Source organism: Tursiops truncatus, chromosome 21, assembly GCF_011762595.2.
Source record: "Tursiops truncatus isolate mTurTru1 chromosome 21, mTurTru1.mat.Y, whole genome shotgun sequence".
Taxonomy (NCBI): domain Eukaryota; kingdom Metazoa; phylum Chordata; class Mammalia; order Artiodactyla; family Delphinidae; genus Tursiops; species Tursiops truncatus.
Genome location: NC_047054.1, coordinates 16,766,960 through 16,791,604, shown reverse-complemented (window position 1 = coordinate 16,791,604; position 24,645 = coordinate 16,766,960). Strand labels below are relative to the sequence as shown.

The window sequence follows — 24,645 nt, the reverse complement described above, 5'->3', positions numbered from 1 at the left end:
GTAACTGTAGAGCCCTGGATACACCACTCAGTGTTGAACTTGTTGACTTCAATGTGAAGTGCTTCAGTTACAAGCTGTTGATTCTGTCTAGGTGGAAAATACTGTCTTGGAACACAGGGCCAAGAGTCACAATTCCTAGATTTCTTCCCACCCTTTCAGATCAGATTTTCCAGGTTTAGAGGGTCCTCCATCGGGTTTTCCTTCTCCTTTTTTCAGTTGCCCTGACACAGGCACCTGTTATCAGTACTCATAGTGGACCCTTTGCCAAATTGGAGTTGTAGCCCACCTGACCCCGTCTCCCCAGGAATGTCTTTACAGGATGCCCCAGGGATTCTCTGAAAATGAATCTGGCAATGGAAATAGAGTAACTGTACTCACTCTTATAAATGTGTTCACCGATGTCATTTGACAACAATTACTGTCTTGGGAAAAGGCGTTCTCCCCACTGTTGGTGGAAGTGTATAAAGATTCCAGCATGGCAGGCGCTTCGGTAGTAGCGTACAAAGTAAGTGTGCACCTAAACACATCTTTATTATCTGCTCTGTAAACTTTCATATACTCGAAATATGTTCACTGTAGCATTACTTACAATTGCAGAACTATGAAAAACTAAATGTCCACAAAATGTATTTTAGAATCCTACAAAGCATTTTAAAAGTATGATGAAAATTGATAGTGACATGGAAGGAGATTAATACTGCTAAACGAAAAACAAAAATAAGCATAGGACATAGCACAGAGTATGTGTGAGGGGTTACTGGAGAGGAGTGGAATTAGGGAGAGTGAAATAAAGAGACTTCTGTTTCTTTTCATTAAAAAAAATTTTTTTCTAACCAAAAGGAATAAATTACTATATTGTTTGTATATTCAAAAAAATATTAAAATAACCTAGGCCACTGGCTTCTGTACAGAAGCCATCAAGTAGCTTAGAGGTGTAACTGATAAAAAGTAGGTCTGACACAAATTTAATGTGGTATTCTCTGTACACAGACAAAATCCTTTATTTTACTATACCTAGTATAGTAGGTATAAACCCACACACCTATACCTAGGTTACATAACTTTATTAATAAAATTTTAAAATTACTGTTAAGTAAACCTGTGGCAGTATCTAAAGCAGAACATGAAAAAAACATTCCTTCTAAATCAATGTCATAAATGTCACCTGATAAAAAAATTGCACCTTCCTGTTTTTCTATGCTAAACTCTAAAATATTAACTCTAAAATACTGCTGCTCAGTGCTAAAAGTTTTAAATTTGTTTTAATTTGAAGGGCAAAAAAGTTGCTCTGTAGGAAAACTAATGGAATTGTCAAAAATAAAATTATAAAAAATTCTTCAGTAAAAGTTACACTTCTGTTTTCTAACTAACTTGGCAAAGCTGCAACTGGTTATTTAAAAATTTATTTCAAAGTATTTTACACAAAATGATACACCAAAGGATAATCGCTTTGAATAAAATTCTAATAAACAACTTGAAAATTTTATTAGCTCTTCTCTGTGTTTTTAGTGCTGAATTTGTCACTGTTTTAAGTAGCTTAGTTGAAAAAAAAAAAGTTAAAAGCACTTGTACTCAACTCTTGAAATCTAGGATCTAGCTGGATAGCCTATCATCAATTCTATGATTTTAAAAAAAGAAAAAAAAATAGCTCTAATCTCTTCTCCTAAAAAGAACTTAACGATTTTTTAAAAATCCATCATATTAGCTCTTGGCATATTGAGAGCTTAAGGAGATGACAGAAAAATATTTCCAATATCAGAATATTTTGGCCATGGCAGATTTTCAACGTGAAAATCATTTGAAAAATATAAATTTTTACCTGGCTTCTAAGACAACGGTATTGTTCAGTACATACTGATTTGTTACAGATTCCCTTATTCCATCTAGCAACTGTAAATTAACAGGATAAAACACATAATACTGAAAATCTATTTTCTACAGTCAAGACGATAAACTTAATTCTCTACTGATAATGACAGGGCAAGCCAGTCATTAGGTACACAAGGAAATATTTATTTTCAGTAACTAAGATGGAAAGTCTTACTTATTCCATTTGGCGATAATGGTTCATTGTACCTGAGTATGTGAATAACAGAAACTGTTATTAACATCAAGTTTTTTCTCCTTGGTCATTGCTCCTGGGGGTAATGAGATTTCACTCACCCATACATACATGGGTATGCATGGTCTTGCAAGTTGATGTGTTAGAACACCCATCTCTTATCATATTTTGAAATAATGCTCTCACCCCAGTCTCATATCTGTATGTGGGAGTTGAAATTGTTTGTTTAGCCCAGTGGGCTACTATAGAGCATAACTTGAATTGATTATGTTTTCCTGAGACTGAAATAGGGTTGGCATTGAACTCAGGTGCTACATGTTTTCAAAATGAAACAAATTTACTGTCAGTGTGTAAGATATACATATGTATTATACAGATGTTATCTGTGTATAAAAATAACGTCCACTTCCAACTGACAGGCTATTTGGAGGCATCCGAGCTAGCTGCCCATGACTGCTTTAACAATGCACATGCTTTCTGCAAATTAGTGTGTCGTCATTATTTTGAAATACTTATTAAGAAAACTTTTGATTAGATTCACCCATGCATGTTTGTGAATAAAGAAAACTACGACGGTTCTGACGTCTCCAACAGCACCTGGCGGTCGGCTGCTACCTAACTGCCTCCTAACCTGAGATGCATTTTAAATCTGGATTCATAAAGCTAGAAGAAAACCCTGGAGAAAACTGGGGTTAAACCCTCACTTGACAAAGGCAGACCTGAGGGTGTAGGAAGGCTTGGTGGCTTGTCCCAGGGCATGCAGCTGCGATGAAAGGCCTCCGGGTTCACTTTCCACCCAGAGCTCTGTGATGGTGCTTTCCAACCTTTTCGCGTGCCATGGCGCACATAGAAAATGACAGTGTTTTAAGACACACTGAGGTAAACTGGAGGGGACAAGGGACTTCATGAAAAATTCATGACATTTTCTATTAAAAAGTTATGAAACGTGTACATTACAAAATATTTTTTAAAAAATTAATCGAATCTTGTTTTCAACACAAATCCTCTTGTAATTCTCCTTGCTTCATTAAGATAATACTAGCATCACTGCAGTCACACCACCTGTCGGAGAGAAGCTGCCTCTGGACACACACTCGGTTGATAGCACTGAGTTAGGGTTAGTCATGTAAGACTGTGACCATTTAGTCTTAAGTTGAATAACCCACTTCCATAACCCTTGTAATGTTAATTCAAATATTATATTCAGCTCAGATTTCTCCATATCCCCACCCTCAAACCAACACGTGAGGTACACACTCAGCCCACATGACTGCTGACTGACACTTCTTCCAATGACTGTTTACTGAATGTCACGAATACAGCTGACATTATACAGAAATGGAGTAGCTACAGTCTTGCCCAACTGTCATACATTTCAAAACTGAAGGTCTGAAAGGTTAACAAGTCCTATCAGCACTTCTCATAGATTTCTGAAAAACATTTTTAGTAACTATACTTAGTTAAAAAAAATACATATTGATCAGGAAAAACTAAAAATCTATTTATTAAATGAATGATACTTAGGAGAGTTTAACAGTTCACCTCCCATTTTCCACTAGTCTTTGACCTGCTTATTTACTATTGATTCATAGAACCCAGGATTGTTTTTGAAATTTATTTAATAACTTCCTGGGGTTAGTGGGTGGTAGGTTAGTTATGAAAAAGCAAACACTTCAATGCTGAGTATAAAAGACTGCCTTGCAAAGCTGTTACTTCAAGAACCCCAGAAAATACTTCTGTTCAGTCAAAAGCCCATGTGCTGCCCATGAAGAGAAACATACAGCTGAATGCCTGTCTCATCCCCCTCCAATCAAAATTAGTGAAATACACTGCTGTCACAGACAGCAAAAACAATGGTATATTAATTTTAATAGTAAGAGCCAGGAAGAAAAGACAAAAACATACAAATATGTAAATAAAAGTGAAAAACTGAATAATATGGACTATTTAACTATTACACAGATGTACAGGATTCTGTGCTCACAGAGAATCTTGCTTTATTCCATGGGGGTGGGTCCCGCAATAGTTGTAATTACCCATCCCCATCCTCAAATGAATCAGACTGAAATGAACCACAGTAAGTTCTGGATGATTGTTGTACTTCACTAAAAGGAGTTAATTTGTATATAAGAAAAATCAACCATTACGGCAAAAGCAGCCTGTGAATTGTAAACATACCAAGCAGGACAAGCTCACACCTCAGAGAACCCGTCCTCAGTCTCAGTCTTCTGAAGGAGATCAGACAGCTGTACTTCTCAGCCCCGTGTGAGCTCCCATCTTGATGTCATACAGGTCGCACCCTATAGGCCAGGTGTGTGCTCACCAACCTATACAGGGGTCTGGGCAGTCCCGCAGGTATGTTTCAAATTGACCTTTGGTAACGTCTATCAAGGCTGTGTATACCGTCAGCTGAAAGAAAAGTTATTTTTACTTTGAGGATGTTTTTAATTCTAAGATGACCTGCCTCATATTAGCATTTCTTGTGGAATTGCTTATGAAGATTCTTAACATTAAATAATTAATATGTAATATATATGTGAAAAGATACAAAATAAGTATCATATAATATAAAGATCCCAAAAATTAATAAGTCAATAACAACTAAAATAGGTCATGATATAAACAGGCGTGGGAGAGAATCTTCAGTTCTTTACAAGGTCTTAATTCTGAGCAGTATACTGCTTCACCACCAAAGCTTTCAGGCTCACTTAACCCTCCTCAATGCATAATTTACAAAGACGAATGGTGTACTATGGAGTATAAACAGTTTAGCTTTGGCTATCCTTATCCTGAAAGCATTTCTCACGCAGTGAGGGAAACTGCAGACATGCAGAAGGCACACATCCAGCTCACACAGAATGTGTAAGTAACCCAACCGTGAGCTCACACGAAGATGGAGTGGGCAAAATGAGAAGTATGGCAGGGTCAGTGGGCATAAGGAAGGCTTCCCTCAGGGCCGGGTTCTCAGTCACATGCTAACGAACAGGACAGTTTGTTCTGGCAGAGGTGATGGAGGCACACTGATTTCAGGGAGGGTTTAGGAAAAGGACCAAGGAAAAGAAGAGAAGGAACAAATGGGGAAAATCAGAGGATCAGAAATACACACGAAGGGGCTACTGGCAAATTGGATGATTAGGACACTTTTGCATATTTTAGCTATAGAGTAGGGATAAGATAAAAGGATGTAATAACGTTTAAGAGAAACCCTAATCCACTAAGAAAGCAAGTTGTCTGAAAAGATACTTCAGACTTTGTCAAGTATCAGGTGCAGCATACAACATTCGGTTCCCCACAGACGGAGAAGTCAAGACTGACATGCTAGACTCAGTCCAAATGCCATGTAAGAAAAGCTGGAAATAACACTCTGACCAAACTGCATTATCAAGCTGCAGTGACCAACTTCTTTGTCACATTCCAAGAGTTACGGCTTTGGTCACAAAAACATTTTAAAAAGCAGCCTTAAGCTGAACATGATTTGGGATTCTAGCTCTGATTAATCCAAGACAACAGGGAAAGATAAAACATGGGATCAAATTCTTTTCCTAAAAGCAAATTAATTAATTATTTAAAAAAATACCTTGTTGAGGACAGGTTTTGTTGACAGGACATCGTACATGGTTGCAAATGAGATATTCTAAAACACAAAAATAGTTGTTTTCAGTACATTAAATACAGATGTTGGCAGCCTTATCCACAGAAGTGGGTCATCAGACCAAGACATTCTTCAATCAACCTCCCTGCTCCTCCATAAAAGAATTTCCCTTGGGGTCACTGTTACAGGTGATGATTCTAATATATCACATTTTCTTTCTTTCTCTTCCTCCCCTCTTGAATTCTTGCCATTCAACTCCACAGAGTGGTGTCCGGCATTAACTAAGAAACGAAAAAGTACGGCAAAATTTTGCTCTTTACATTAAAAACAAAACAGAAACTCAGTTGGGACTGTCCAGAGACAATGACTAATGGGAGGTTTATAAATTCTTCAAAGGCCAATGAAAAATGCCAGAATGGACATAACCTTTAATAGTCACCATTTCTTTCTGTATATGACACTGTGAACGTACCTCTTGGGTTGTCTGGTTTAGACACATCTTTGCAGGTGTTCTGCGATTATCAAGGAAGAAGGGATTTTTCCAACGGTCATAATTTGTTTGCACCACATACCATATACCCTGCTTGGGGTCGAGTCTAGATACAAAAACAGAGATTCCTCCTAGGTTTCATGCCTTAAACCTGTACACACGTCAGTCTATGCTTTACTGTCTGCTTATTTTGCTTTAACAAATGTACTTACTCATATATATCCAAAGACTGTTCTCTGTCTCGTGTAATCACACAACCCTCCCCAGACTTGTTGCCTCCCAGGATAAAGTATGCTGGGGCCAATACTTTGGTTTTGGTCAATATAGTCTTGGCTTCTTCATAACTATACAGAAACATTTGAAACAAAGGAAACATTTTTAGTCGACTTGGAATGGGAATTTTTTAGCTGTGGAAACTAAAGGGAAACAAATATCTGAGGAACACCTTTTTTTAAAAAGGATAGTGAACAATGGCTCAGGAAGAAACAATCGCTGACTCCTATGTGGTGAAACACTGAGATCTGAAATGTTCCCTCTAACCTGAAGGACAAAAAAAAAAACGGTCTCAAGAGATCACCTTTCACCCTTATAGTCTATACCTTTCACTCAACAATAGAACTAGGAAAAATAATATAAATTATATATATATATATATATATATATATATATATATATATATATATATATATATATATATATAAAATAGGTGGTAACAAAGCACCAAGCTGATCTCCCTGTGCTATGCAGCTGCTTCCCACTAGCTATTTTACATTTGGTATGTATATATGTCCATGCCACTCTCTCTCACTTCGTCCCAGCTTACCCTTCCCCCTTCCCGTGTCCTCAAGTCCATTCTCTATGTCTGCGTCTTTATTGCTGTCCTGCCCCTAGGTTTGTCAGCACCATTTAAAAAAAAATTTAGATTCCATATATATATGTTAGCATATGGTATTTATTATTCTCTTTCTGACTTACTTCACTCTGTATGACACTCTAGATCCATCCACCTCACTACAAATAACTTTGTTTCTTTGTATGGCTGAGTAATATTCCATTGTATAGATGTGCCACATCTTCTTCATCCATTCATCTCTTGATGGACACTTAAGTTGCTTCCAAGTCCTGGCTATTGTAAATAGAGCTGCAATGAACATTGTGGTACATGACTCTTTGAATTACGGTTTTCTCAGGGTATATGCCCAGTGGTATTGCTGGGTCATATGGCAGTTCTATTTTTAGTTTTTTAAGGAACCTCCACACTGTTCCCCATAGTGGCTGCACCAATTTACATTCCCACCAACAGTGGAGGGTTCCCACTTTTCTCCACACCCTCTCCAGTATTTTATTGTTTGTAGATTTTTTGATGATGGCCATTCTGACTGGTGTGAGGTGATACCTCATTGTAGTTTTGATTTGCATTTCTCTAATGATTAGTGATGTTGAGCATCCTTTCATGTGTTTGTTGGCAATCTGTGTATCTTCTTTGGAGAAATGTCTATTTAGGTCTTCTGCCCAGTTTTAGATTGGGCTGTTTGTTTTTTTGATATTGAGCTGCATGAGCTGCTTGTATATTTTGGAGATTAACCCTTTGTCTGTTGATTCGTTTGCAAATATTTTCTCCCATTCTGAGGGTTGTCTTTTCATCTTGTTTATGGTTTCCTTTGCTGTGTAAAAGCTTTGAAGTTTCATTAGGTCCCATTTGTTTATTTTTGTTTTTATTTCCATTTCTCTAGGAGGTGGGTCAAAAAGAATCTTGCTGTGATTTATGTCATAGAGTATTCTGCCTATGTTTTCCTCGAAGAGTTTTATAGTGTCTGGCCTTACATTTAGGTCTTTAACCCATATTGAGTTTATTTTTGTGTATGGTGTTAGGGAGTGTTCTAATTTCATTCTTTTACATGTAGCTGTCCAGTTTTCCCAGCACCACTTACTGAAGAGGCTGTCTTTTCTCCACTGTATATTCTTGCTTCCTTTATCAAAGATAAGGTGACCATATGTGCATTGGGGTACTATGATCTAAATGAAGATTTTATTATACAAATTTTTATTTTCTGTATGGGTGGGGATTTTTTTTTACACCAAGAAAAATTCATAGATGCCCTTCATAGGGGCACTATCCCCAGAACTTTTTAAATAAATCACTTCATTTTCTTGCTATAAACATACACACACAAAACATGAAGAATTCCATGAGTGTCAAAGGTTCACCTAAGAAATTCTGAAATAGTTCCTCAGTGGAAGATAAAGCTGGGAAATATTTTAATATGAGTAATTTAAAATAAACTATATTAAAAGGATCATACAGCATGATGCAATGATGGTTCAACATCCACAAATCTATTTGATACACCCATTAACAAAATGAAGGATAAAAATATGATGTTAATAAATGCAGAAAAAGCATTTGACAAAATTCAACATCCATTTATTCAACATCTCAAAAAAGTCGGTATAAAGGAAACATACCTCAACATAATAAAGGCCATATATGACAAGCCCACAGTTAACATCATACTCAGCAGTGAAAAGCTAAAAGCTTTTTCTCTAAGATTAGGAACAAGACCAAGTTGCCCACTCTTGCCCTTTTTATTCAATACAGTATTGGCAGTATTAGCCAGAGTAATCAGGCAAGAAAAAGAAATAAAAGGTATCCAAATCAGAAAGGAAGAACTGAAATTGTCACTATCTGCAGATGACATAATACTCTATATAGAAATCCCTAAAGACTCTGCCAAAAAAACTGTTAGGAATAATAAATTCAGTAAAGTTGCAGGACACAAAATCAGTATACAAAAATCAGTTGTGGTTCCATACACTAATAACGAACTATCAGAAAGAGAAATTAAGAAAACAATCCCATTTACAATTACATTAAAAAGAATAAAATAGGGCTTCCCTGGTGGCACAGTGGTTAAGAATCCACCTGCCAATGCAGGGAACACGGGTTCGATCCCTGATCTGGGAAGATCCCACATGCCGCGGAGCAACTAAGCCCATATGTCACAACTACAACTACTGAGCCTGTGCTCTAGAGCCCACAAGCCACAACTACTGAGTCCACGAGCCACAACTACTGAAGCCCGTGCCTAGAGCCTGTGCTCCGCAACAAGAGAAGCCACTGCAATGAGAAGCCCGCTCACCGCAACTAGAGAAAGCCCACACACAGCAACGAAGACCCAATGCAGCCAAAAATAAAAAAAATAAATTTATATACATATATATAAATCTCTATAAAGAAGAATAAAATACATGGGAATAAATTTAACCAAGGAGGTGAAAGACCTGTACACTGAGAACTATAAGATACTGTTGAAAGAAGCAGAAGAAGACACAAACAGAAAGATATTCCACTGTCATGGACTGGAAGAATTAATGTTAAAATGTCCAAACTACCCCAAAACAAGCTACAGATTCACTGCAATCCCTATCAAAATTCCAAAGGCATTTTTCACAGAAATAGAACAATCCTAAAATCTGTGTGGAATCACAAAAGGCCCTGAATAGCCAAAGCAATCTTGAAAAAGAAGAATAACTATATTCCACACTGTATTACAAAGCTATAGTAATCAAAACAATGGTACTGACATAAAAACAGACACATAGATCAGTGGAACAGAATAGAGAGCCCATAATTAAGTTATGAAAAAAGAACCAAGAATATACATTGGAGAAGGACAGTCTCTTCAATAAATGGTGTTTGGGAAACTGCACAGCTACATGCAAAAGAATGAAACCAAACCACTATCTTACACCATACACAAAAATCAATATGGATTAAAGACTTAAATGTAAGACCTGAAATCATAAAACTCCTAAAGGACAACACAGGCAATAAGCTCCCTGACACTGGTCTTGGCAATGAGTTTTTGGATTTGACACCAAAACAAAGGCAACAAAGACAAAAATAAACAAGTGGGAATACCTCAAACTAAAAAGCTTCTAAACAAATAAAACCATCAACAAAATGAAAAGGCAACCTAGTGAATGGGAGAAAATATTTGCAAATCATTTATCTGAGGAGGGGTTAATATCCATAATATATCTGGAACTCATACCACTCAATAGCAAAAAAAAAAGACAACCTGGTTAAAAAATGGACAGAGAATCCGAATAGACATTTTTCCAAAGATGGCCAACAGGTGCATGAGAAGGTGGGAAATGCAAGTCAAAGCCACGATAAGCTATCATCTCACATGTCAGACTGGCTATTATCAAAGAGACAAGCGGTAACAAGTGTTGGCCAGGGTGTGGAGAAAAGGGAACCCTTGTGCACTGTTTGTGGGAATGTAAATTGGTGCAGCCACTATGAAACCACCAGTATGGAGGTTCCTCAAAAAGCTAAAACCACCATTACCACCACCACCAATCCCACTTCCAAGTGTTTATCTGAAGGACATGAAAACATGAACTCAGAAAGATGTCTGCAGCCCCACATTTACCACAGCACTATTTACAATAAGCCAAGTTATGGAAACAACGTAAGTGTCTATCTAAGGACGAATGGATAAAGAAGATGTGGTACATATACAAGACTATTACTTAGCCAAAAAAAAAGAATGAAATCTTGCCATTTGTGACAACATGGATGGACCTTGAGAGCATTTTGCTAAATGAAATAAATCAGACAGAGAAAGACAAATACCATGTGATCACACTTATAAGTGGAATCAAAAAACAAAGGAATTCATAGATACAGAGAACAAACTGGTGGTTGACTGGGGGTGGGTGGTGACAGGTGGGCAAAACGGGTGAAGTGTCAAAAAGGTACAAGCTTCCAGTTATAAAATAAGTATAAGTCCTGGGGATGTAATGTATATCATAGTGTATACAGTTAATAATACTGTACTGCATATTTGAAAGTTGCAAAGAAAGGAAATCTTAAAAGTTCTCATCAAAAGGAAAAAGAGGGCTTCCCTGGTGGCGCAGTGGTTGAGAGTCCACCTGCCGATGCAGGGGACATGGGTTCATGCCCTGGTCCGGGAAGATCCCACATGCCGCGGAGCGGCTAGGCCCGTGAGCCATGGCCGCTGAGCCTGCGCGTCCGGAGCTTGTGCTCCGCAACGGGAGAGGCCACAGCGGTGAGAGGCCCGCACACCGCAAAAAAATAAAAAAAGAAAAAGAAAAAAAAAAAGGAAAAAGAAATGTGTAACTATGTGAGGTGATGGATGTTAACTAGACTTATTGTGGTAATCATTATGCCATATATACAAATATCTAAACATCTTGTAGTACATCTTAAACTAGTATGTCAACTGTATCTCAAGAAAAAAATAATAAATATTAAATCTGATAATAAAGCAACCAAACAGATTACCTTGTGCTATTTTCCAGAACTGATCTAATGATAAACCCTATCCACTTGGCATCTTTCTTTCCCAAAATCCATTCTATGACACCTGGAAGAGATGAAACACACACAGTGTCACAGGTCCTAGAAGACATTAAACTATTAACCAGAAGGCACAGTCTAGCCCTCCTCTTAAAACAGCTATGAAATTCCCATTTTATTTAAGAACTCTCTACTCACCCATAAAACCGCCATTTGTACTGAAACGTTCATTAAGCGTAAGACTAAGTAGTCCCTGAAAAGAAAACCAAGCAATGTCAGAAACCTCAGCCATCCTGTTTAAGGCCCCCTCACTGTGCTATTTTACACTGTTATATCAGGTCCTGGATTGGGAAATTGAGCCGGGGTGGGGGGAGAAAAATCAAAACCATGATACTCTCACCTTCTATTAACAGAGCTTTTTTAGAAGTTCAAAGCATTTTTCACATATACTGCGTGAGATAAGTAGGTGGGATGCTGTTGGCCACAATTTTCTGACCAGGAAACTTAAGTGCAGAGACTTAATGACTAACTTGCTTAAGGGGCAGACCCATGGCCAGATCCAGATTTACACTCCCAGCCCTTGAGACCCACCACATGCTTTATCTCCACAAAAGGCTCTGAAACCCCCGCTTCCTACTCTTCTCTACCATGTGAGCTCAAACCTAAGAAGGAAGGTAACAACAAGTACAATGCGATGAACTGGGGCTTCATATTCTTTTTAGGTCCTCATTTCCTTAGACTCCACCTTTCACAGAGAGCTACCTGTAAAATTATGTAACAACAGATTCCTTACTGGTTTGAATCCTGTTAACATGCCCACATAGCCAGCAAAGCCTGCCGCCTTGAAGACAGTTTTATTGTTTCTTTGGAAGTCCAAATTCACTGTTAAAGGTTTTAGTTCCTCAGTTACGACCCAGGTATTATTGTTTACATTCCACCTACAAAAGACAAATTTCAGTTGACATTTGATAACAATGATAATAATGATGAATATGATAATGATGGTCAGGCATTATACCATGTGCTTTATCTACCTAATCCCTAATGATCAATCCTCACAAGGATTTTTCAGTATGGGTAGTTTTAGCCTCCATTTTCCACATGATAAAACTGAGGCTCAGAGAAGTTAAGTAACTCCCCCAACATGGCACAGCCTATATTAGCAAACCCCAGGTTAGTATTTAGGTCTCTAATTACAAAGCCCTGTTATATTTTTTTCAGAAAGGTCAAGAAGACACATGAAATAGAATGCTACTCTTCCTTCTAAGCAATAAACTAGACGTGCATCTAGGGCCTTCAAGCATGCTCCAGATTTCTGTCCACTGGGTGCACCTCAGCTACAAACTCTCAAATAAATGAATAAGAGTGTGCCCACCTGGTCTCAAAACTACGGAATCTAGGATCTCTACTTCTGGTCATATTCTGGGAATGACTTGGGACTTACTTTTCATCAGTGTAATACAACCTACTCTTCTCAGGGACTGAGACACACCACATGTTTTACTTACCCAAGAAATACTCCAAAATCCATGTTTCGGGCATGTAGTAGATGACCTAATTCAAAGTAAGCAGAAGAGACATGTAACAGCAATTATGACAGTATGACTGATTCTAAACCAAAGCTGGACACTTAATTTTGTTTAAGTGATATTCCCAACTGTTCAATCCAACAATAAGAATTAAGCAGCATCTGATATCATAGGCTGTAACAAGATCAAACTGCTGTCCCTGTCACACTGGCCAGATTCCCCCCCAATACCTGAGAGCACAGGGTTCCAGAGAACTGAGACTGGAATATGGGACAAGGGTAGGTGGTCATTTTGTGGTTCACTATGACACAGTCCTACTCAGACACAGCTATCTCAGCCTCATCTAATGCAACTTACCAACATGCTTCCCTTCAGGGATTGTCACCTACAGCTATACCAAGAGAACAGGTCAAAACTAAGAGTGAATCAGGGTAAATCATCCTGTGCCTTGTACACTGGGCACTTGTCAGGAAAAACATGGAAAAGTGAGCACAGGGTCCCTTGGCTGGAAAATGATGGGAGAAAGTCTGTCCTGCCCCTGTGAGTACTTATATCAAATCATAAATAGGGGTATAAGTAGACTATGAAGAATAGTAAGAATGTTTATAATCCTGAAACACTTCTTCCAAGAGTTTTGCATACCTGAATTAAACTTTAATAGGCATTACAGTGGTCTTAAAATAAGAACAGCTTTCAATTCACTTTCAAAAACTTACCAAGATCTATAAAACCATATGCAACATGCACATGGTATTTACATAGCAAGCCTGTATTTTACAAGTTCTAATTTCATTTAGTTAAAGATTTTTCTTCTACTTTGTACCTTGTACCACCCACCTTCCCTCAGCACACATTTATTTACCTTCTTTGTCTTCTGTTATTATTGAAGTACAAATGGTAAAAAATTCATAGAAAATATTGAATGAAATAATCTCTCCTATGAGAAAAGACAGGAAACTTTTGGTCAATATATAGAACTATGACATTGTTAGAAAATTCTATTTTTAAGAAAAGGTTGAGATATGGGGAGGGGGAAGGGTAAGCTGTGACAAAGTGAGAGAGAGGCATGGACATATATCACTACCAAACGTAGGGTAGATAGCTAGTGGGAAGTAGCCGCAAAGCACAGGGAGACCAGCTCTGCTTTGTGACCGCCTGGAGGGGTGGGAAGGGGAGGGTGGGAGGGAGGGAGACGCAAGAGGGAGGAGATATGGGAACATGTGTATATGTATAACTGATTCACTTCGTTATAAAGCAGAAACTAACACACCATTGTAAAGCAATTATACTCCAAAAAAGATGTAAAAAAAAAAAAAAGAAAGAAAAGGTTGAAATATCGCCGTGTGAGTTTCTGCCTGGGCATACGTAAGTGTCCGCAGACAGTCTGAGTGAGTCTGAATGGCTGGTTGGGTGCAGGTGTCTCAGTAGCCTGTACTTTCTGCAGATTCAAGATAAAATGAGTCCCCAGAGAAGCAACTATTGGACAAGCTGAACATCTGGGCATGTTGGAATTATACGGCAACATAATGTCCATAGTTTTCGAAAATATGCTTCATTTTAGTTTTCTTTGGAGGGCTCAAATATGATAATTTAATACATCTGGGTCTTGGTTGGATGCTGAAAATGTATTTTGCTCAGGTTTTTAGAGTGTGACTAATATTTCTAAGGTGAGAAAAGAGACAGTAAAATAAGTGCTGAGCTTATCAAGAAATTCCATTGTAAAACATTTTTAATTTTTGAACATTTTTCCTAACCTGTACAATAATAATACCACTCAGCTTTTAATTTGAAGGTATACAACACACTTTTTCTCTGTTCCATTTCATGTTAACATGTTAAGCTTAATATGTTTTTTTCCCACCCTAATGTTTATTTTATTTCCATTTGATTTCTATTTTGGTGAAATTCCACTCTTATTTTATTATGACTCATCTGTTAATCTTCTCAATCCATTTTTCTCTTGAGTTATACGTGGTATTCATTTGCTAGAGTCCTTTACATAATAAAGGAATTAAAGACATTTCTCATATAGACTGAAAAAACATATTTCTAGTATGTTAATTATCTTTTTAAAGAAGCAAAAACAAAAAAAATCTAGCCACTTTTGTTGATAAATACTATTGATTTTTAGAAATTCTCAGTCATCTCTTGTAAAACCAAGGTATATAGAGTTTACTTAAAATAACAACTCTATTGATTTGATGGCTTAAAAATAAAACTTTTGGGGCAACAGAAAAAGTCTTTTTCATTAAATTAAGTGCTATAAATTGGAAATGGAAAATTTAAAAACAGCTTCCAAAAACATCAATACTTAATTTAAGGATATGATGAATATGAAGAATATGATAAATGATATAACAAAGGATTTGATGAATGAATGATATGCAAGACCTCTTCCCTGAAAATAAAAAAATACTGCTCAGAGAAATCAATAACCTAAATAAATGCTGAAATCTCATATACCAAGTTTGTGGCTTGGAAAACTCAGGATTATAATCCCACTGAAAATATCAGTAGGTTCTTTTGTCAAGTTGATTCTAAAATTTATGTGGAAATGCAAAGGGTCTAGACTACCTAAGAGAATTTTAAAGAAAAAAAGAAAGTTAGAAAACTTACAGTACCTGATATTAAGACTTACTATAAAGCTTTAGTAATTGCAGTAGCATAGTATTGGTGTAAGAAAAGACAAACAGACAAATGAAACTAGGTGGAAAGTCCCCAAATAGAATCAGATACATGCAATCATGTGATTTATATCAAAGGCACCACTGCAATTTACTGAGGGAATGAGAGTCTTTTTAATAAACGGTATTGTCAATTGGAGAAAACTTGAACCTTGATCCATAATTCATATCATATGCAAAAGTTAATTCAAGATACACAATGGGCCTATATGAAAAAAGTAAACAAAAACATACAGAAGAAAACACAGAAGAATATGTTTGGGGGTAGGCAAAGATCACTTAAATGGGCATAAAAAGCACTACCCATCAAAAAATTGAAAAATTGGACTGCATTAAAATTAAGAATTTCTGTTCATCAAAAGACACCAATAAGAAAATAAATGCAAGCTACAGTGTGGGAGAAGGTTTGGCATACATATATCTGACAAAGGACCTGTATCAGTATACATATAAAGAATTCCTTCAAACCAATAAAAATGGGCATTAGATTTAACAAGCACAATGAAGGAAGGAAGGAGGGAGGGAGGGAGGAAGGGAAGAAGAAAGCAAGGAAGAAAGGAAAAGGTCAAAAAACTGTTCAATCTCATTAGTCATCAGGGAAATGCAAATTAAACAATAATGGGCGAATATAACACACTCGACAAAGTGGACCAAATAAAAGACTGAGACTATCACGTGGAGAATTAGCAAGTGGAGAAAACGAAAACTCTTGTACCAGGTTGACTGTCAATGGGTACAATCACTTTGGAAAACTGGCTGGCAGAGTGTACAAGGCTAAACATATAGCTACCCTATGACCCAGGACATATCGCAGAGAAATGAGTGCGTATGCCCATCAAAGGACATGTACAAGAGTGTTCATAACTGCTTTATTCTTAATATCCCAAATCTGGAAACAAAAAATATCCTATTCATACAATAGCCTACTACCTATAATGATAAGTGCAAGAAACCAGACAACAGTTCATACTGTTCGGCTCTGTTTGTAAGACGTTCAAGAGGCAAAATTAATCTACAGTGAAGTCAGAACAGTGGTTAACAGGGGACTCAGAACTGTGCGAAAGTGCAGGATGGAGCATGCTGGATTGCTGGAATTTGTTTCTGTATCTTGTTCTGAGCTGTGATTACACGCATGTATGCATTTAAAAACCTCGATTGCGCTGTATACTTAATATCTGTGCACTTTATTGTATGTATACCATACCTCAATAAAAAAAATTTTAAGTACTTTATTCAATGTTTTAAAAGCTGCCAAGTGGGGGCTTCCCTGGTGGCGCAGTGGTTGAAAGTCCGCCTGCCGATGCAGGGGACACGGGTTCGCGCCCCGGTCCGGGAAGATCCCACATGCCGCGGAGCGGCTGGGCCCGTGAGCCATGGCCGCTGAGCCTGTGCGTCCGGAGCCTGTGCTCCGCAACGGGAGAGGCCACAGCAGTGAGAGGCCCGCGTACCGCAAAAAAAAAAAAAGCTGCCAGGTGAACTTTACCTAAAGGTATTTCAGTAACTGCTGCAATCCCCTTCATTTCCTCCTCGAAAGGCCCGGGAAAGTTGCCAAGTAGACCAGGCTGAAAAACAAATACACTAACAGTCATTCAGCCTAAAGTGTGGCTTTGAGATTTGGTTCTTTTACATATAATTTGTACTAGCTATTGCTGCCATAATAGATGATCAAAGCTTACTTTTGAAAGCACTTTCACATCATGTATTTCTAAAAGATTCTATGTAATACTCAATATTGGGCCCCTATAACTCTTGCTTGTGTACCCCATAAACTCATCTCAAGTACTAGGCAGAGACCTATGATTCTCAGATTGTTTTTTCCTGCCTTATAGTTCACCCTATTCTCTAGAGAGATGAACTAGAATAATTCCACTTGGATGTCCTAACATGGCTCACAACACAGGAACATCACAACAAGCATTCCTCATCTCTGCTCAAACTTGCCCTCTAGCCATTAACATCACACCCTCATTACTGCTGTCCTTCCTTGACCGTGGTCTTGCTGTCTGAGGTTTGTTACCCATGGTCAACCACAGCCCAAAAATATTAAATGGAAGATCCCAGAGGTAAACAATTCATGAGTACTAAACTGCATGCCATTCTGAGTAGCACGATGAAGTCTCCTGCCATCCTACCCTGTCCCACCTGGGGTCCCCAACCACTGACACTGTCTGCTCCTGACATTCAACCATCAGCTTTGTCATGGCTTGATGATCCAGGATCACCAGAAGCAGATGCTCCTGCTTCTGAAGTAACGTCAGGTCACTAGTAGCCTAATGGTATGTCACAATGCCCACTTCATTCACCTCACTTCATCTCATCATGTAAGCATTTAATCATCTCACATCATCACAAAGAAGGGTGAGTACAGGACAGTATGATAGCTTGAGAGAGAGGGCACATTCACGTGACTTTTATTACACTGTACTGTTATAATTGTTCTATTTTATTATTAGTTGTTGTTAATCTCCTACTGTGCCTAGTTTAAAAATTAAACTTATAGGTATGTACTTATAGGAAAAAAACAAAGTACACATAGGGTTCAGTACTATCTACAGTTTCAGGCATCCACTGGGGGTCTTGGAATGTATCTCCCAAGGATGAGGGGTACTAATGTACTATTCCCTTCCCACACTCATAGCAACAAATCTGTATTCTAGTGATTCACAAAACACTTGTAAGGTTAACAGCCAATCTTAGGCTGAGATGTATTACCACATCCTGTTAGCAAACAACGGACACATGAGCAAATTCAATGGTGGACATACATACTTCTTTTGCATGGTCTGATTTATATATGTCATTTAGTGATTACCAAAATAAATTCAGTGAACATCCATCATCTCAAATAAATATAAAATTTAAAAAAAAAGAAAAAAATTTTTTTCTTGTGATGAGAACTCTTGAGATTTTCTCCTTTAACAACTTTCATATGTAACACACAGCAGCGTTAATTACAATCATCATGCTGTACATTACATCTCTAGTACTTATTTATCTTGTAACTGAAGTTTGTACCTTTTGACCACCTTCATCCAATCCACCTTCCCGAATCTGATCTCTTTTTCTATGAGTTACTTTGCTTTTGAAGTATAATTGACCTACAACACTATGTTAGTTCCCAGTACAACAGGGCGATTCAATATTCTATACATTTAAAAATGATCAAGTCTAGTTATATCTGTCACCATAAAAAGACGTTAAATTATTATTATTAATTATATTCCCCACACTGTGCATTTTATACCCATGACTCTTTTATTTTGTAACTTTAAGTCTGTACCTCTTAATCTCCCTCACCTGTTCCTCTCCTCCCCCCAACCCCTCTCCCCTCTGGCAACTACCTGTTTATTCTCTGTATGTATGACTCTGTTTCTGTTTTCTTAACGTTTGTTCAGTTTTTTAAATTCCACATGTAAGTGACAACATACAGTATCTGTCCTCCTCTGACTTATTTCACTTAGCATAATACCGTCTAGGTCTTTCCATGTTGTCACAAATGGCAGGATTTCATTCTTTTTTATGGCTATTATTCCATTGTATGTATATATATGCCACATCCTCTTTACCCATTCATATATACTTTTATTCTCAACTGCAACTATTCACTAACAATTAGATAAAGAATTAAGCTTACAGCCTCTTGCTAAGATAATGTGTTTAAGATTTGCAAGTCTCATTTTTCACTAACTTGGTAATTATATGTAATGTTATCTAACTAGGCAAATCATTTTTTTGCCTAGGAATTCAAAGCATTGCACAAGTGGAACACTCCTGCCAATTTAACAGACGAAAATGACTTACTGAACAGTTGTTTACCATTTTTTACATGCAAGCACTGGGCTTTACATACAGTAAGTCATTTAATCCTCACAACCACCATATGAAATATGTATTATTAGTAAATTCTCCCTGGAGAGAAATCTGAAGTTGCATATGTTAAGAAACTTGTCGAAGGACACACAGCTAGTGTGTGACTGATCTAACCTTAAAATCCAATGTTTAAAGAACAAACAAAACCCTTAATGTCTGATTGCGAAGTCTGGGCACTTAAACCTTCTGCATGCTGCCCTCCCTGCTGACACGCAGGTTAGGGGGATTAGGGCACCTGGGGCATCTGGGGGCCTCTTCTGCTACTGCTTCTGCCAACATTTGTATTTTGGGGAAGTCTGGTGAGTATGAACATAAAGGATAGCCTTAATCAAAGGCTCTGAGAGCACAAACATGAGGAATAACAGGTTTGGTGGTTGGCAGGTACAAGTGTCATAGGAATGGTATGCCCGGAACGTCCAGCCTCTAGGACAATGATTCTCAACCGGGGATGGCTTTCCCCCCGGGAAGATCTGGTGAAGTCTAGAGACATTTTTGGTTGTCACAACTGAAGGGGTGCTACTGGCACCCAGTGAGTCGAGGCCAAGGACGCTGCTCAACACCCTACAATGCACAGACAGTGCCCATGACAAAGTATTATCCAATCCCACATGTCATCACTATTGAGGTTAAAACATCTGCCCTAGGGCCTTGGTTTCCTCCCCAATCCTTTCCCCAAAGCAAAGACTGAAAGAGGGTGATGAGGATCTCTCTGGGGGCTCTAGGGCCCAGGCCCTAGATTTTCTACTGGTTTCATCTAAATAAAAAAAGGGTTTGAGAAATGGAATCTTCCTGCAGGACCAAGAAATGAAATGGTCTGGTGAACGCACAAAGACACGAAACACACAACCCAAGTGCGTTTCAATGGTCACAGCTACTGAGGGGCAGGGCTGGGCTGAGCGTGTCATTTGGTCATATCTAGAACATCGCTCAGTGTCTTGACATGCTCAGGCAAAGTACTTAAGAAAAACCCAAATTTTCAATAGTGAACTTGCAAACCTAAGTACACATCACAGAAGGAAATGCTGTACTCCCAGATGAAACACGGATATTTGCCCAATGCTCTGTAAAACAGTTCATACTTTTAGAAAACATTAAAGAGCAGCTAACTGCCAAAATTTGCCATGCTATTTTATGTCCTATTACTGTAATATTACCAAGCCCCAGAATTTTAAGTCCCTCTGAAGTTTTGACAGTAGTCTGGAATAAAAGCACACTTGTCCAAATTATGCCTTTAAATAAATAACAGAGCCTTTGCTGAACTCGTGTGTGTATATGTGTACCTGTGTGTGTTTAACATTTACTGTAGGAAATAATATTTCTTACCAACTTTTGATCCACTAACTGCACAATTTTTCCACTTGGCTCAAATGCATTTATCATATTTTTCAGGGAATTCACTATAACTTTTAGCTGAAAAATAAATTTAAAAGTTGATAAGAGACATAAAGAAGTGTTGACATTTAAGATTAATACTGGTATAATGAAACAGATCTAGACCTTCTGACTTACCCATATGCAGCTAAATAGAGGAGTACTATTTAAAAACGTATACGTAAACACATCTTTAACATGACATTTGATTAACCATTTAGATGATGCATATGATATGAGCTAAAGAAACAAAGGCAAAGGCTAGTAAAAAGAGCAAGACGCTACAGAGAAATGACATCTTTCCTCTACTATCATTTATTGTAAATGGCAGAGAACCATGGAAAGCAGATTCTTAAAATACTTGGTACATAATATCATGACGTGTTCTTTCAAATGCAATTATATCCAGTAAAGTCAGAAACAAAAGATTTAAGAATCATAGCATACCGCTGGTGCCTTGTCAACCATCAATTCATGCCATCTTTTGTACGGTGGTAAATCGAGATTTATAGTGTACCACGGAACCGGACCCCTATAGCTGTAATGAGAGGTGTATCATCTTGAAATGTTAAAAGCAGTTTTTTGATGATGGTCAGACAGTTACATCTATATGGATATGTTAGAGACATATTCTTAATAACAATAGAGAAACTGGTACTTAAACCAAAACTCGTAGAAAAAGCTCATTTCCCACCCAGCGCTTCTGCCCTATGTTGTATATACAATCACAAGACATTTTAGAAATCCTAGAATTATATGTTCTAGAAGGTTAACGTGTTGTGGTGATAGGCAAAATAATCAACTTTGGCTCAAGAGCTATACGTAAGCTGAATATCACTGCTAGAAAATATCTGCCCTTTTCTCCCTCCTAAATCTCTACGAAGAATTAGTCTAGGCTCTGGGCACTTCCCCAGTTGGTTTCCCAGTCTCAGAATTCCCTCTTAGACGGTCTTAACACTACTGTCAAACCACTGACTCCAGCGCTGGCTTCAGTAAGGTCACTTTTTAAGCCCCCAGAGTGGCAACACAGTGTATGAGCTTCCCATGACTGGCTTCAAGAAACTTTACCATTCCCTTGGTCATGCTACTCTTCCTACTGTACTTCCTCTCTTTCCTCTCTTCTCAGTTGTAGTGGAATAACTGAGGACATGGAAAGGAGATGTGACCCATGAGCCCCACCCCCCCCCCAGCAAACTGGGGGCTGGCGAATAAGCCAGAACTGCAAACAGTCCTGATTGCTTTGAGCCCCCCCGGCAAACCGGGGGCATGTGAATAAGCCAGAACTGTAAACAGTCCTGGATGTTTTGAGCCCCCCGCGCCCCCCCGGCAAACCAGGGGCCTGCAAATAAGCATTGAGTGCTTCAGGCACTGATCCATGAGATGTCCTCAGTATAATCAGAATGGTGGGAACGCAAGGAAATGTCCTTGTGCTACTTCAGTATAATCAGAATGGTGGGAACGCAAGGAAATGTCCTTGTGCTACTTTTGCGCTCAAGGACGAAGCACGGCATGTTTTCAAGAAAGCCCATTATTGCTTGTATAATCAATAAAAGCATATGTCGCTGCTTTGACATTTCTGGAATGTTAAGAAAACAAGTCTTAAAATGTAAACATAGATAATACTTAAATAAAAGCTACCACAGCAGGACAGACGGCGCTGTTTTGCCTGAGCCAGCGGCAGCCCTCTACTGCTGTGTTTCGGCACAATTCATCTCGTGTGATGAGCTTGCTTTCGGAAACCCTGACATAAGAAAAACTACAACACTCAGTCTTCTGTAGTAAGTCCAAGCCCAAGCACTGTTTGATCATACCCATTCCTCAAAGTCCTACTCCTCAGTTTACACACAGCAATTTCTACTATGAGGATATAGCAACACCCACTCCCATACCAGTGGACTTGGGCCTTATTCCTGATGGATGAACTCTACAACTATTCTCTGCCGCCACAGAAACATTATCTTCTGGCACTTGCTACTGAACTGAAATAGCCTCTAAGGGTGTGCCAGTCAGTGACTGATCAGCTTAAAGTGGCCTAAAAATAGCCAGCATTTGCTCCCTTACTGCCCTGCCTCAGAGAAGCAGAAGGTGGGGTCTGGTGCGTGCTACAATGTTACCAGGCTCTTAAATATACAGACATAAATCCAGACTTATGTGTACAGCGGGGATGGGTTAAGGGAGTATGAGTTAGTTCCTAAAAGTCAAGAATTGCAGTCCTATTTATACTTCTAGAGTCATGAATAATTACTTGATTCACGTTGCTGAGCTTGGGGCCTGGGCGTATGTATACGGTTCTATGAAACTGTTAACCAGAAGCCACTCACGTTGTGATTTAGACAGAAGAGGAAAGCACAGGCAATTCTGGAAACATACATCTAAACCAAATCACAAGATTGAATTTTGTTTTTCTCAAAGCACTTTCAACCTCCCATTTCCTTAGTAGCTGATATCTATATTAAATACTGTAAAACTTAAATCCCAGAAAAAAGCTTTATATAAAAACAAATGAATTCAGCTTCTAACCATAATTTCACACGTGAAATTCTGTCCCACAATTCAGTAAAATAATGACTGTTCCTCCTGTTATGGCAGGGGCTACAACTCCCTCGCCTCTCCGCCAGCATGCATTTGGATTTCCTCGTCTAGTAGCAATGATAAATCAGCAGCCCGCTGGACGCATGCACGTTGGTGGCACCGTCATAAGACACGTGTTCTACCTGTGAACTCCAATCAGCTGCTTCTCCCCGCGTAACTTCCAACGAAACCCAAAACATGCCCCTATATCTGCGATAAACTCCTGATTCTTTTTCAGTATAGGATTCCAAAGTAAAAATGGAGAGGACAAACTCATTACAGCAGAGGATTATGATTAAGTGGGAGTGGGAAGACCCCAGAAGCCTCTCTACAGTAAAATCTCCACTCATCAGAATTCTTTGACAAAACTGTTATTAATCTGATTCAGAAAATTATTTTAATAGCTAAAGCTTACTATGATTTTGGCTAACTATAATCCCATGTTTCACTTCTCATTCAACACTTTTCTAAACTATTTCAGTATTTAACATCTGCACCTCAATTTCCTAGAGAAATAAAGAGTATTTACCTTACGAGAGCAGTGAAGATTACATGAAATATGCAAAAAATACTTAGCAGCATCGGTATTTATTTATCTATTTAGGCTGTGCCGTGCAGCACGTGGGATCTTATTAGTTCCCCAACCAGGAACTGAACCTGTGCCCCCTGCATCGGGAGCTCGCATTCTTAACCACTGGACTGCCAGGGAAGTTCCATAGCATTGGTATTATTATTATTTTTTTTTGAATTTTACTTTTTTTTTTATACAGCAGGTTCTTATTAGTCATAGATTTTATACACATCAGCGGATACATGTCAATCGCATTCTCCCAATTCATCACACCACCATCCCCACCCCCCCACGGCTTTCCCCCCTTGGTGTCCATACGTTTGTTCTCTACATCTGTGTCTCAACTTCCGCCCTGCAAACCGGTTCATCTGTACCATTTTTCTAGGTTCCACATACATGCATTAATATACAATATTTGTTTTTCTCTTTCTGACTTATTTTCCTCTGTATGACAGTCTCTAGATCCATCCACGTCTCAACAAATGACCCAATTTCGTTCCTTTTTATGGCGGAGTAATACTCCATTGTATATACATACCACAACTTCTTTATCCACTTGTCTGTCAATGGGCATTT

The 24,645-nt window shown here is 38.3% G+C and overlaps 1 protein-coding gene across 2 annotated transcripts in view; it reads right to left on the bottom strand.

Annotated features, from left to right (window-relative positions):
- Positions 1-3,914: 3,914 nt before the first annotated feature.
- Positions 3,915-24,645, bottom strand: part of ASAH1 (N-acylsphingosine amidohydrolase 1) — a 42,476-nt gene continuing 21,745 nt past the window's right edge. Inside the window, exons 3-15 of one of the 2 annotated variants that reach the window (XM_073798750.1) lie at positions 21,375-21,465; positions 20,880-20,966; positions 17,170-17,248; positions 13,865-13,939; positions 12,982-13,027; positions 12,267-12,411; positions 11,672-11,726; positions 11,459-11,540; positions 7,120-7,266; positions 6,357-6,488; positions 6,127-6,250; positions 5,640-5,696; positions 3,915-4,471 (exon numbers count right to left, since the gene is read on the bottom strand). In XM_073798750.1, the coding sequence (XP_073654851.1) occupies positions 4,382-4,471; positions 5,640-5,696; positions 6,127-6,250; positions 6,357-6,488; positions 7,120-7,266; positions 11,459-11,540; positions 11,672-11,726; positions 12,267-12,411; positions 12,982-13,027; positions 13,865-13,939; positions 17,170-17,248; positions 20,880-20,966; positions 21,375-21,465 (1,210 nt within the window). In that variant the 3' untranslated portion in view covers positions 3,915-4,381. The remainder of the gene's footprint in view (positions 4,472-5,639; positions 5,697-6,126; positions 6,251-6,356; positions 6,489-7,119; positions 7,267-11,458; positions 11,541-11,671; positions 11,727-12,266; positions 12,412-12,981; positions 13,028-13,864; positions 13,940-17,169; positions 17,249-20,879; positions 20,967-21,374; positions 21,466-24,645) is intronic. The other variant, XM_019921339.3, reaches the window with a different exon arrangement.